This window comes from Bactrocera latifrons, unplaced genomic scaffold (genome assembly GCF_001853355.1).
Source record: "Bactrocera latifrons isolate USDA-ARS-PBARC rearing strain unplaced genomic scaffold, ASM185335v1 scaffold_497, whole genome shotgun sequence".
NCBI lineage: Eukaryota > Metazoa > Arthropoda > Insecta > Diptera > Tephritidae > Bactrocera > Bactrocera latifrons.
In genome coordinates this window covers 41,180-54,818 of record NW_017537153.1, presented here as the reverse complement: position 1 = coordinate 54,818, position 13,639 = coordinate 41,180, and the positions used below count along the sequence as shown (strand labels likewise).

At 36.3% G+C, this 13,639-nt stretch overlaps 1 protein-coding gene across 4 annotated transcripts; it reads left to right on the top strand.

Moving 5' to 3' along the window:
• Positions 1–832: 832 nt before the first annotated feature.
• On the top strand, positions 833–12,268 carry LOC108973636 (facilitated trehalose transporter Tret1). 4 transcript variants are annotated; one of them, XM_018941026.1, is made up of 5 exons: positions 833–1,132; positions 10,312–10,387; positions 10,752–10,913; positions 10,980–11,231; positions 11,312–12,268. In XM_018941026.1, the coding sequence occupies exons 2-5, from the start codon at positions 10,342–10,344 to the stop codon at positions 12,229–12,231; spliced, it is 1,380 nt and encodes a 459-aa protein (XP_018796571.1). In that variant the 5' UTR covers positions 833–1,132; positions 10,312–10,341; the 3' UTR covers positions 12,232–12,268. The 4 variants fall into 4 exon arrangements, with proteins under 4 accessions (XP_018796571.1, XP_018796570.1, XP_018796572.1 ...); XM_018941025.1 differs by lacking the exon at positions 833–1,132 and adding an exon at positions 1,185–1,203 and having other exon boundaries at positions 10,192–10,387; XM_018941027.1 differs by lacking the exon at positions 833–1,132 and adding an exon at positions 6,488–6,690.
• Positions 12,269–13,639: the final 1,371 nt, after the last annotated feature.

Genomic DNA, 13,639 nt, shown 5'->3' with positions numbered 1-13,639 from the left:
GTTGCCCTGCTCAGATTTGTACGCTTGATTGTGTGTATGTATGGACTCAGAGGCAGCGCATACCTCAATTGAATTATATGTGTGACCACAAGTCTGCCGGTATATTTGCACGCTACACTACTCAGTCTACAGGTGAGCACCCAAATATAATAGTAGTTAACGTTTTGAGCGCTTTTTTTTGGGAGTACGAAAAAGAAACAACAACAATAATAAGTAAAGTAAGTGAGTGTTAAAAACAGCAGCTTAAATAATTATTTTGCGTCAAATGACAGCTGGAGTGAGCCAACTCAAACGCGCACTTTATTACAAACTAACGCACACACACACCCACAGGGTAAGCTGCACTACTGGAGCATACGATAGTATGAGCGTAGTAAAATCGGGTACAATTTAAGTGTGGAGTACAACAAAAGCAAGCCCACAAAGCTTGCAGCGCCGCTCGAACACAGCTCAACTCAACACCATGCTCAACAGCCGCAGACGCGGGCGCGGGTGACAGAAATTTAGCAGCAGCCGGTCTTATATGTGCGAACGCCCCAACTTTCGTTTAGTTTAATCGTGAGCGCGACAATTCGAACACTTGCAGCAATAGGAGCTTTCGTCAGCGGCCACATTATCGTTGCGATACAGCACTACTTAGCGCTGTGATAAAGGAAGATAAAGGAAAAGAAACGCGTCAATGAAGACTTGAGAGTTGAATGTCATGAAGACTCTTGCTTTCCACCCGATTGTTTTTGATAGTGTGCGTGTTAAAGCGTGTATGTGTGCGTGCGGCGTCGCCGTGTAGAAATTTTCGAAAATAGTACAAATACTGATAAACGCTGCGTGGAGCCACTCAGATTGCGTCAAACGTTCGGAACGGTAGTGTATCTCTGCGTCAGTGGTTGAACAGTGGTTCTTTCTATTCACTTTAACTTCAGTTGATGTGGCCTTTTGTGAATTGTTAAACTATTGCGGCAAATAGAAAAATTGCAGATCCTCATTAGTTGGCCTAAGTGCAATTTAAATATTTATTTTGTTCAGTCGATTTTTTGCTCCTCTTTTGTAACAAATTAATTGTATTGTGTTATTGTAAAGCAGTAGTGTTTTGGTTTTGTGTGGAAAATTGTTGTGCTAGGCGCGCACTTGAGTGGTAAGTGTAGTAAAGTGAAGCAAAGTGGTGGGGCGGAGTGCACCCGAGTGGAATGTATGAAAGCACAATGGGTAAGTAGCAATTTGGCAAGTCGAGAAAAACAGCAATCAAAACAATTGTTTTTTATGCATTTTTTTATATTGTTACATATCAACATACATATATATTTATACCTATAGTAAATGCATAGAGAGTACTTAATGTATTTGAATTTATTTCATTGTAAATAATATTTATTTAAACTTATTTTTACTCTTAGAGCATAATAACAGTATTTACTCTTACATACAGAAATTGCTAGAAATGCCTGAAGTATATGATGATAAAAGTAAAATTTGTTGTGAATTACCGCAAAATATGCTGTGAATAATTATAAAGAACCGATGATGAGCAGTTTCGGAAAAATGGCTATAGTTTCAATGCATGTTTAATTTTATAAAATTAAAATAAGAGTTTACAGGGTTTCCTCGGGAAGAAAACAGGCTATTTTAAAAATAATTTTCCTCATACAAAAAATTAAATATCAGTAGAATTTTTTATTGTTGCAAACTAAAAATTTGAAATATTTGGAAAAAAAATTATGTTAAATTTGGGAATTGGGACGCCATTTTCGGTGATCGCTCTGCAAAAAGATGCATCGGCGATGGCAGGATAACTCCTTACAGGGTCATGTAAAATGAAAAAATACGTATTTTAGTTAAAACATTAACTTAGGACTTGGACGAAGGAAAAAAAATAACTGAAAAATGTATTTTTGGCGGACATTTTTACTAACAAATAAAAATTTCGCAAAATTTATTTTTTTCAAATAGCTGTAATCAAAAAATTCTTCATCCAAGTCTTCAAGAATTATATATCTTGAAAATTTAAGACAATATTAGATGTTTTAAAAAGCATGTAACAATTTAATACCCAAAAAGAGTATAAGTCAAATGTATTTTTTATAGCTAGATCAATATCACATTAATAGTTAATTTCGAAAACTGATTGGTTAGCCTCTGAGAGAATAATTGAACACACAGGTGCTCATACAGCTAGAAAAAGCTTTAGTATCCATAGTTCGGGAATTTTGGACTCACTTAAGGTTCTTGGCTAAAAATTGAGCTCTGCAAAGAAGTACTGACTGAGTACTACTACTTAGTACAAGGTACAAGAGCTTATGGTTTTACAACTTTCTCTCTTTGTTTATTTTCCTGGGCTCAACTCACCCTTCATGTTTCCCAAATAGGTGATATTCATAAGAAATGTGCTTATGTCTGCAATATTTATATTTACATATTTATGTGAAATACTTCAAAATTTTGTTTAAAAATTTCAAATGAAATCACTTGAATACATTTATTTTGCAATATTGTCGAGCCATGCGTATACAAATATAGGCAGTAATACAAAAAGTTAAAAGTTGAAATAAATTCAGATATGCAAATTTTGTTTTAATTCAAGCAAAATTCTTGATTTGAATATCATAAAATTTAAAAAGGTTATGCATTTTGAAAAAAACCCAAACGTAATTAATATGACAGTGGCTCCAAACGGTGAAACAAAACCAGCTTTCATTCACTTTTTTGGAATAATTACTGTTAAATAACACAACGAAATAATAATAGAGTGCGTTGTGAAATTTATAACTCAATATATTTGTACGTGCACAAATTCATAAGATCTTGACGCTTGAAACAGCAAATAGCTTTTGAAATATTTGAATACAGAATATATATGTATGTTTGTTTTATAATTATACGGAAAGTCTATGCTTAAATAGAGTTCTGAATTTTAGGCATTTTCTTTTACGATGGGAATTACCGCAACAAATTCGATATTAGCTAATTGCTAGTTTATTATAAATATAGTTTATATACAATATAATAATATAAAAGCACGACACGCTTTAAACTAAACTAAACTTACTGGGGTCTAGAGATGTTGAGCTACATCAGCGGATATGCCATATCAATAGATGTTAGATTTTATATTTTTCGTATCCGGGAAACCGTGATTTTTACCGCTCATTTCACTGACATAAATATATCTACAAGTAGCCGAAGGCCTTGGCAGCCAGTGCTTTAGTTGTTAAGTGGAATAATTATTTATAATTATTACTCTTATAAATAAATAAATAAATAAATAAATAAATAAATAAAAAAATATCTACAAGTACTTATTGTAGATTAAATTCATATAAAAAGGAGCATAATTCAAGTATATTTCAAATAATAACGTATCACTTCCTGCTCCCTGAAGCATTCAAAACAAGTACTTACTTGGGCATTTCTCGCGCTGATTTGAAAAAGAGAAATGCTTCAACCATTCAAAGATAAGAAATCATGCCACCGGCAAAGCAGGAACCTTATCTTCGCCTTTGAATAGACCACACCACGCACACAGATATGCAAAGGAATATTTAGATAATACTTATAAAATATTATCCCTAACCCTAAACTAGTGTACGACTTAGGTTAACAATTAGAGGCCAAATATACAGTGAATCCAACCATGAAAGTCAACGCTTGCCTTTCGAAGTCACTTTTAGTTAAGTAGAGAATTGAAAAGGAAACTCCTGTCTTCACTCAACAATTTCCTCAACATGCTCGCCTAGTAAGTGACAGAGAAACATGAATCAAAATATCAGATAAGGAGAAAGATTGAGTTGTTCAAACCATTTAATGCCTTAAGACAGTTGAATGTAGCAAAGCGCATTGGAAGACAAAGTTGCGAAAGGTTTAGTCTCATGTGGTATTCCGCATTGAATTAGATTTCTAACTTAAGAAACCAATACTATTAGGAAGTTGTTATTAATCCGGCGACGGATTATCAAATCGTTTAAAATACAAAAATATTTTATTTAATATGCTCTTTCAAATCAACTATATTTTGTAAGCCATGATATAAGAGTATTAATCACATATTATTTTAACCCGAGAGCTTACCGGTAATAAAGAAGTTTTTATTCGACTCTTATCACTGGGTGAGTTGCATTGAATGATGGCGGCTATTGCGCAAACACTTGAATGGGCGCCACGACACTTAAATATTACCTCAACGGAAATATACTCAAATATGCGGCATTGATGAGTTCATGTCATACTAAAGAATTTCCGTAAGTTAAATGTAACGCAACATAAACATTTCACCTTCCGATCATTGAGAAAATATATTTATTTTTGCTTGCCAAAAACAATAACAAAAATAAATATGTGATCAATACAAAAAATCCAAAATGTGTAAAAATATTTCTCTCGGTGCTATGCAGTAGCGGGAAGGGCGGCAATAAGTGAAACACGTGATTGACATTGCATTGTTTCTACAAAGCAAACGTGCTCCATCACTGTAAGCGCCACACACACAGGTACATATGTATGTACCATAAACAAACCTGCAACCAATTGCACATTCCGACATATTACAATAAAAATAATATTTTGTAATTGCTGCATGCATTACTTAAGTAATGCTGTCCGTTTCATGTGCTTATTGTAATTGTTGTTATTGCCATAATAGTATTGGTACCGGTGGAGGTGAGTGCTTTGCAAATAGTAGCTACTTCAGCTATTCAATCAACGAATTGTTTACAATTCCACCCTCGGCAAATGACGCCAAATCCGATGTTCAGTGAAATGAAAGGCAAAATGAAATTATCGGCGCAAAAATATTGGACTCTTGTTTTATTTTTTATTTTTTTTTTTTTTAATTGCTGAATAATGGGCCGAAAAAAACATTTCATTTCTTATCACCAGCTGCTGCATATCAGGACAGCATACTTGAGTTGTTATGAGTGTATGTGCTCTTGATTAAGAGTGGCAACCACATGGTACCCATGTCAAATTCTGGAGAACGGACTCCAACGAATAGTGTCACTCATAGGTACAAACTCCAAAAACAAGAAAAATAAAATCTGTTTTGATAGTGATGGAGCGAAATTTAAATCATTTGGTATTCAAACTATTGATATGAAAACTAACATGCAGCATAAATACTACAACCGCAGACATATGTGCATATGTGGTTGCAAGTGGACCGATGTGGCTTAATAATTTCTGAAATTAAATGTTGTGTGTGTCGGTAAACAAATTGTTGAGAACTATGTATTTATGTCTTCTTCACCCAAGGAAAAACAAATTACAAAGAAGCTGTTATGAATCCTGACCCTATCATTTAGACTATAACTAAATATATACATAATTTAACTTGCTCTTCCAAGCAACAAAATTTCGCAAGACTTGGCATTTTAATCACCCCTTTTAACTTCATCTTCTCTAGAGTTTCAAGAAAAGAGTTGCAGCTTAAGAGCTTCTTTGTCAACGTTTATAACAAAACTCAGATAATACGCAAGTTAGGGTTATATATACATTAGGGTGTTTTTTGAACTATTAATTTTTTTCAATCCCGTTACGAAATTCCTTGGAAATACCCTAAAAAAAAAATTCCCTAAAAAATTTAGCCCTTAACATAAACATAAATTTATACAAGTCTTGGTCCAGTTCTTCATGTTTGATTGAAAAAAATTAATAGTTCAAAACAAAAAAAAACATACATATGTGTCTTGTTACCGACTATGATTTGGGTTTCGATCTACTCGATAGCCTACCATTTTAATGAACTCAGCTGTAAATGACATGGATTCGACTGAGCCACTAGTGTCCTTACTATAATCACCGTTCCAAAATTTTTTTTTATATGAATACCTATATTTCACACTAAACGTGGCAGAGTTCGCACTGAGTTTAGACTTTGTGATTGTTGATTCTTTAAATCTGCTGGAATTTTGGCAACAACCACATTTGCTTCGACCGAATATCACAACCAGTTTACTCGCACAAAAGAAGTTCTCCATTTCGTATTTGGCCGCACTGAAAAATACGTCAGTAACTGTCGAAAGCTTGAAACGTTTGCAACTTCAAATCTTCAAACATTTCACCCAACATACGTGATTGTATTATGAGTGCTCCCACCTACAGCTCATAATCAGGCGCATAATTATTATCAGCAGAACAAGTTCACCATACATACCTATGTCCGTACAAACAAACTTGCGTTCACTTATCACACGCTTATCGCTGCTTCGGTCCAATTGAACTTGGCGACTATGCCAAGCGATCGCTGATTGGATGCCATTTATGCCTGTCCGTTGGTGTGTATGCAACGACAACGCAGTCAACGTCGCAGTCGCAGCTAGTGCGCTCACTGATAAGCACTAACAATTAGACAATAGGTGGTCTATAGTGTGGCGGCAAGATCGTGCATTACAATCGTTAATGATCGCGTCGTTTTAATCTGCATCGACGCAATGTAAAGAGTATACAATATATGGCACAATTTATTGTTTGCGAGATGTGTCGAAAAAGCTTTAAATTGCGTCCGGATTGGAGCGAATCAATCATTACGTTCCGAATAGCGGCCACACAAGGGTGGTCCTGTGAGTGAAAAAGTACAAACTAAAGTAAAGCAAAGTAAAAGTGTACGACGAATATTAACAACTTCAAGGACCTTAACAGACGAATTATCGTAAACAGTTTGACAATACAAAAAAGGATATCAGTGCAGATCACGGATATAAAAAAGTGAGAATTCTATTTTTTTTTTTTTTTTTAATTTTTTATTATCTGCATACACATTTCCATTGAAATAGCTTGTGCAACGCTTCATTATCGTTTAAAATTTTTCCAAAATTTTTTCTTAATTCAAATTGCGACAAATGTCGTAGGTGTTTTTTTCCGTTGACTGCGAATTTAGTGACAAATGCCAGCGCGCTTTAATTGCAGTTTATGTTCAAGCATCTGCTTGTTTTCATCTGAATTTCGTGTGAAATATGCAAATCTAAGTGCTTGCTTTAAATGTTTAAATACTCGTTGCACACGCGTCCAAGCCAGGCTGCATATACATAAATATGTAGATATAATCAGCGATATGTGGTGTAACGGTATGCATATGCTGCATTCGGGTTGCATACCGTGCGAAATTAAACGCCCACAAGCAATTGTTTTGCGCGTAGCCAATCTAACAGTTTAAAATAGCGGTAATGAGGTGCTCAAAACCGGAAGCCGAGAAAAACTTAAGTCCAGAAAAGTAAAACAAAGTGAAATTAATTGAGTAAAATGTCTAATAAATAAATAAAATGGTCCAAGTAAAATCGTGCTATTTGGAGACAAGATACAGCAAGCAATTGCAGTTTTTGTTGTAGTATTGTTAACTAAAAATATTTGATTTTGAGTCTAGTAAACAAAAATTTATATTGAAATCTCCTTCCATCTCCGTTAATTATATCAGTTGTTTGTTCGATTCGCTATACTAGAAAAATACTAGTTAGCTTTTTAAATCTTTCCACGGGAAATTTCTGGAACTGATTACATTTTGAGTAGCAGCGATTTGAAAATCATCAAATTTAGGCCAACTGCCAAAGGAATACGATTTTTAAAAATGCAAAAGTCACCAATGTGTAAATATGTATGCACATATGTATTTCAAACATAATGACGCGTTGGCATTATCTTAAATAAATCAGTGTTTGGCTATTAACTATTAGCTTATGTAGTTTTTTGGAAAAAAACGTACAACCAATCATTTTATTACCTCTATGTCTCATTAGTGATGCCACGGACGCACAAGCAAGTCTCACACACAAACCAGACTCTAACACACACATACAGAGTTATTCAAAGCAAATTTGTTGATTTTGCGCATGCCTAACCCTGCGCTAGGCGTTAAAAAATTTCCATTCAGTGCTTCCCCGCTTTGCGTTTTTGGCAACTTTTTGTGCACATATGTATGCATTCAAGTGCTCTGTGGTGCTTAACTGACATGCTCGCAAGCTAGTAAGAAACATAAATATAAACAATGGAAAAACATTTGAATTTTCGGTCAATCGCACACGTCAATCATTAACTGAGTCAGCAGCGTTAATAACAACAACCATAATATGGCGAGCCAGGTAGTCCGGAAACAAGTAGCGATTACGCAGTAGTCACTGCCGGCACAACACACTCACACAAATTTATCGATAGACTTGTAGATAGCTGCGTGTTGACAAGTGAGTTTGTTTGTAAGCCATTTGCGACACACACATACACACGTACATCTGTTTACACGGATATGTTTGCACTTGAAAATCATCGCCTTGAATTTTTTCCATATCGATATGTAGTGCCAATGCGATAGTCCAGTTCGATTAACCGCGTTCATAGACTTATTTACTAATATGTATGTTTATGGATGGCAGACACAAAACGTGTTCGAAAACTAACACAGCAATAAAGGAGTTATTGACACTGTGAGAATAAGGCTACGCGTAACTTGGACGACAGATTCAACTAATACGACTTAAATCATTTGTACACAACACTTAACTTTAAGTATAGATAAATACCAAGCACTTAATGCCGCGACATTACTTTGCCACTTATATGCTTACATAATCCCGCAAATTATATTGTCTTTAAGATATTTTCCAAAAATAGTCACTAGCAACTCCAGAATAGCAAATTCTAAACACTGTGCTATTTGTTTTGTCTGCTCGCGAGGCATAAAATAGATGTACAAAGCATGTACACATTTAATTCGCGATAATAATTGAGCCAGTCATTATTCAGCAGACAGCAGCTTAATAGGATTATGTGTGCGTCTTATCGTCTTATCGTCTTATCTGGTTTATGTGTGAGTGTCATGTGTCACGCAGGCAGCACACGAACTGTTTAACGAACTACCGGTTTTCCAACAGCTCCAACAATTGTGCAAACATATGCACATAATTTTGGCAGCAGGCATAGATAGCCTATCCGTCTGCCATCGCTTCGCCGGTGACGTTTCAAACACTGAATTTTAATTTTATTGTTTGGTTTTTTCTTATTTCTTAATGAAGTAACCTACCTTAGTTGTTGTTGCTTATCAGGAATGCTAATGCTAGAACGTAATCAATTGAGCATATGGTCATTGTCGTCATGGACGGCGCCGCTGGACTTTATCAATGGAATGAGTGTATGGAAATCTTTAAGCTGATTCAAAATTCCATGGAAAGTTTATAACACAATTAACTGGCGCTAGATCTAATCAACAATATAAGGCGACTCAATATTTTGCTACTGTTTTTTGTTGTGAAGTAGCCGAACGTGCTCCAACCTTTTGGCGTCTGCTGAAACTAGAAATTCAGAATTGCTTTATTTTTTTGTTGAGTGATGGACACTCCTTATCTATGTTTACAAATTAGTGCTTACCTTTGACTGCTAGTAAACAGCTAGTAAATATCCCTGAGAGAAAAAAATTTTTGTAAATAATATTAAGGCGGCTTCAAGGCGATTAATGCATAGTATTTAAAATACGCCAACACTCATTTAAATCATTTTTTTATATAGCATTCCTCATCAACTCCTTAATCGTCAATTAAATGAATTGAAGCAATTTAGCCTCTAATTGTACTCAATTAATCTTTTAAGGCAATTAACCTAATCAAATGATGATCAAGAAATCCTCGTGCTCTGCGAAACTTGTTGGATACGAAGATACAACTCAATTAGAGTTGACAATAAACTCTACTCAGCTCAACTCAATTAGAGTACACAAAACTATCATAAGATTTTGAGATAGAAGTTGACAATAGAAATTTTCCATTAATCTCTGGGATAAAAGCGAAAAAACTTAAATAAACTAATAAATCTGAAATTAGTAGCATAAACTGAATGTTAGGTTACGCAAGTTACGTCATTTACTCACTTTGATGAAAAAAGAAAGAGAGCATTATCATAATCAATTGTATCTATTAATTCAATTAGTTTAATTAATTTTAAATTGTTGTAGCTTTTTTTTAATTATATCACAATTAACATTATTATTTTAACAACATAAAAACATGTTGCTCAGTCGATTCTATTGAATTAAAATGGTAACAAAAACTGTGACGACTTCACAGTCTTAACGCTAATTACATAGATCACATTACGCTATTAGCAAGCCATTAACACTTAGCTATATATGTATATATGTATATATAAGTATGTATGTTTGTCTGTAGCGTATGATCATTTAATTCATATAAGCAATTCATCATCAAATGTGTCTTTCACTCATTTCAGCTATTAGTGCTTTGCTAGTAAACGCCGTTGTGCCTTCATACATTACACTCTGCTCTACTACTAATGAGTTCGCAAGAACAACAGACACAAGTCAAGTACAGTGAAGTGAGTCCTTTTCAGATAAGCGACGGATTTACACGTAATACCAGAATGGAGCCAGTAAAGACTATACGTATATTCATCGCCGCTATTGCTGGTGAGTAAAACTCGAAATTAATAAAAAAAAAAAGTTAGGTGAAAAAGGATTCCAACTAAATATGTGAAAGGTGGCAAACAAATCGGATAATTAAACGATCTTTATTTACATTACAAGGAACTTGAGTTGTCTTGTTGTCCGATCGAAATTTTGCTTTAATTATGTTGTTATGGCAAAGCATTTTTCGAGCCAAAATTATCCGTAAATTTGTCCTAGTGATAACTCTCGCTGCCGGTACCGATAAACCCACTTAAGTGTACCGATAGCCATTTTTGACGACATTTTATTGAGTTATCTACATACTTATCGCCCTCTGTTGTGAATAACTTATGCAACTAAAATGCAATTATTTGAAATTTTGTAGCAAATATCTCAGCCTTTGCGGTGGGCACTTGTCTCGGTTGGACGTCACCAATAGCCCCGAAACTGAAGGCGCAAGATCCAACTGACTCACCACTCGATCGTCCCATCACCACAGAAGAGGACGCATGGATTTCATCGCTTGTGGCGTTGGGTGCTCTAATAGGTATGTTTAGACTTTGCGAATTAATTTAGGCTTAGCAAAAACTTTGATTTGCTTTCATTATTTTAGCGCCCTTCGTTGCTGGTCCACTCGCCGATAGAATTGGTCGCAAGTGGGTATTGCTTTCAAGTTCGGTATTCTTTGTGTTCGCCTACATTCTTATGATGGTCGCCAGTGAGGTTTGGATTTTATATCTTGGACGTCTCATACAGGGTTTCGGCGTGGGCTTTGTCATGACAGTGCAGCCAATGTACGTTGGAGAGATTGCAACTGATGCGGTACGTGGCGCCACTGGCTCTCTGATGCAGTTGTTCATAGTCTGTAAGTATCATTTAACGTTAAAATTTATTTGCTTTTCCACTGCCAGATGGAGTATATACTCATATTATTTTTCTTTACAGCTGGCATTTTGTATGTTTACGCTATCGGTCCATATGTCTCGTACGTAGCACTACAGTGGTGCTGTTTAGCTGTACCGATTGTCTTCGATGTTATCTTCTTCTTCATGCCGGAGAGCCCTTACTATTACGCTGGTAAAGGTCAAAAAACAGATGCTCTGAACTCACTCCAATTCTTGCGTGGTCAAAGCATGGATGTTGTACAAGATGAGATGACCGTAATTCAGGGTGAAGTTGAGGAGGCTATGGCTAATAAGGGTACCGTTGTCGATCTCATTAGGAATTCGGGCAATCGTAAGGCGCTCATCATCTCTGCCGGTTTGATTATTTTCCAACAACTCTCCGGTATCAATGTCGTGCTCTTTAATAGCCAGTCGATATTCGTTAGCGCCGACACCGGTTTGGATCCTGCCGTAGCTGCCATCATTGTCGGTGCAGTTCAAGTTGGCTCTTCTGGTATGACACCCATCATTGCTGATCGTTTGGGCCGCAAAGTGATTTTATTGATTTCTGCACTTGGCATGGCCATCGGTTTGGCCGCATTGGGCTCTTTCTTCTATGTACAGCAAGTAGTGGGTGATGCCAGCAATATCACTTGGTTACCTGTACCAGCTTTAGTTGTCTTCAACATTGTTTATTGCATTGGTTTTGGTCCACTGCCATGGGCTGTCTTGGGCGAGATGTTCCCAGCCAATGTTAAGTCAGTGGCGTCTTCGATAGTCGCCTCCACTTGCTGGATCCTTGGTTTTGTAGTAACACGTTGGTACCCCGCACTGGACGCATTGGGCTCATACTATGCTTTCTGGCTGTTTGGCATCTTCTGTGTTGTAGCATTCTTCTTCACTCTTTTCGTTTTATTCGAAACCAAGGGACTGAGTCTGCAACAAATTCAGGACAAATTGAATGGAAAAAGATCTAACTAATGTGGGAAATAAGGGATATATGGATATCTGGCGGAGGCATTCACATCCGCATTGTGTGAGATATTTTATGTGTGAATCTATATGGGCATAATTCTATATGCTCTTTGTTCCTTATTATAATGGTGATAGCCTCATGAGGCGCCGATCAGTGCGGTGTTATGGGTTACTGTATGAATTCGCTTCAAAAAGTATTTTTGTCGCATACCTACTAAATGTAATTTTAAAAGTATTTATAGTCTGTAAGCACTTCTAGATGAATTTATTAAATAATTTAAAATATACATATATACATATTTATGAAATAATGCAATAAAATCGATATTATGTAAAGTTCAAAAAAAAAACTATCACTTTCACTCTTAAAGTAAATACGATCAATTTGCATTCTTCAATGCTCCGGTTAAAAAGTCACATAAAAGTTATTTTTTGTGAAAATTCCAAAGCATGGATTTGTAGTGCGAGTCGTAACCTTCCTTTTGATAACATTGGTTTGATAAAATTCTACAAAAATTTAAAAGTTATAGCCATTGGCGCAAAAAACCTGATTTTGCGATTTGGAAAAAGGTGGGGAATGTCGGGTAAATGTAAAACAATGTAAATCGATTAAAACATGATTGTTACCGATGAAAAACGTTTATTTATCAATGGAAATGAAAGAGAGATTCATAAATAATAAGAAAAATAGGAATTGGCGAAAAAAATTATTCCGACTCGCAGTAGATGCAGGTGTAAGTGTTTGGGTTCGGTCCGGCACATTTCAAGTGAACCCCTCCATCACAAATGATGCAATGGGCCGTGTTTTGACGATTCTCGTGCTTCGGCATCTTTTTCTTGCAAATCATGCAAAAATTAAAGTCCTCTTCAATGTCGGTTTCGGTCGGAGACGGACTTCTCTTCCGTGGCGTCTTCGATTTGCCACGGCCTTTTTGCTTCTTGGCTGCTGGTTCATCGGCTGCCTTCGTCAATTTTTGCCGCTTTTTTTCGGCCTTGTCACGCAGATCGGCGACAACCTCAGGCGATGTCAAAATCGTTGACTCCATTGTCTTGCGGCCACGTTTTGATTTCGGCGCAGGTGGGCCCAATTTCAACCGGCCAACCGATTCCAATGCATCACGGAGCTGTGGAGCCGAAACAAGAGACAACGACGATGATGSAGCACCACTTGTTGAAGCTGGGGCACTTGTCGATGCCTCTGACGTTGACACCTCCTCATTCGCAGCAGTCACAATGGCATCACCAGAGGCAAGAACTCGACGTTGATTVTCGKCGTCTTTCTCTTCGTCACCGAACAAATTTTCGCCCCTCAGTTCCGAAGCGACAAAGTCAACTTCAGTGAAAATTTGCGGGTTGAACGGGTAGATGCCAGTTGTTCGGAAGCCGGATTTGATGGTTTTCGGCGTTAACATAT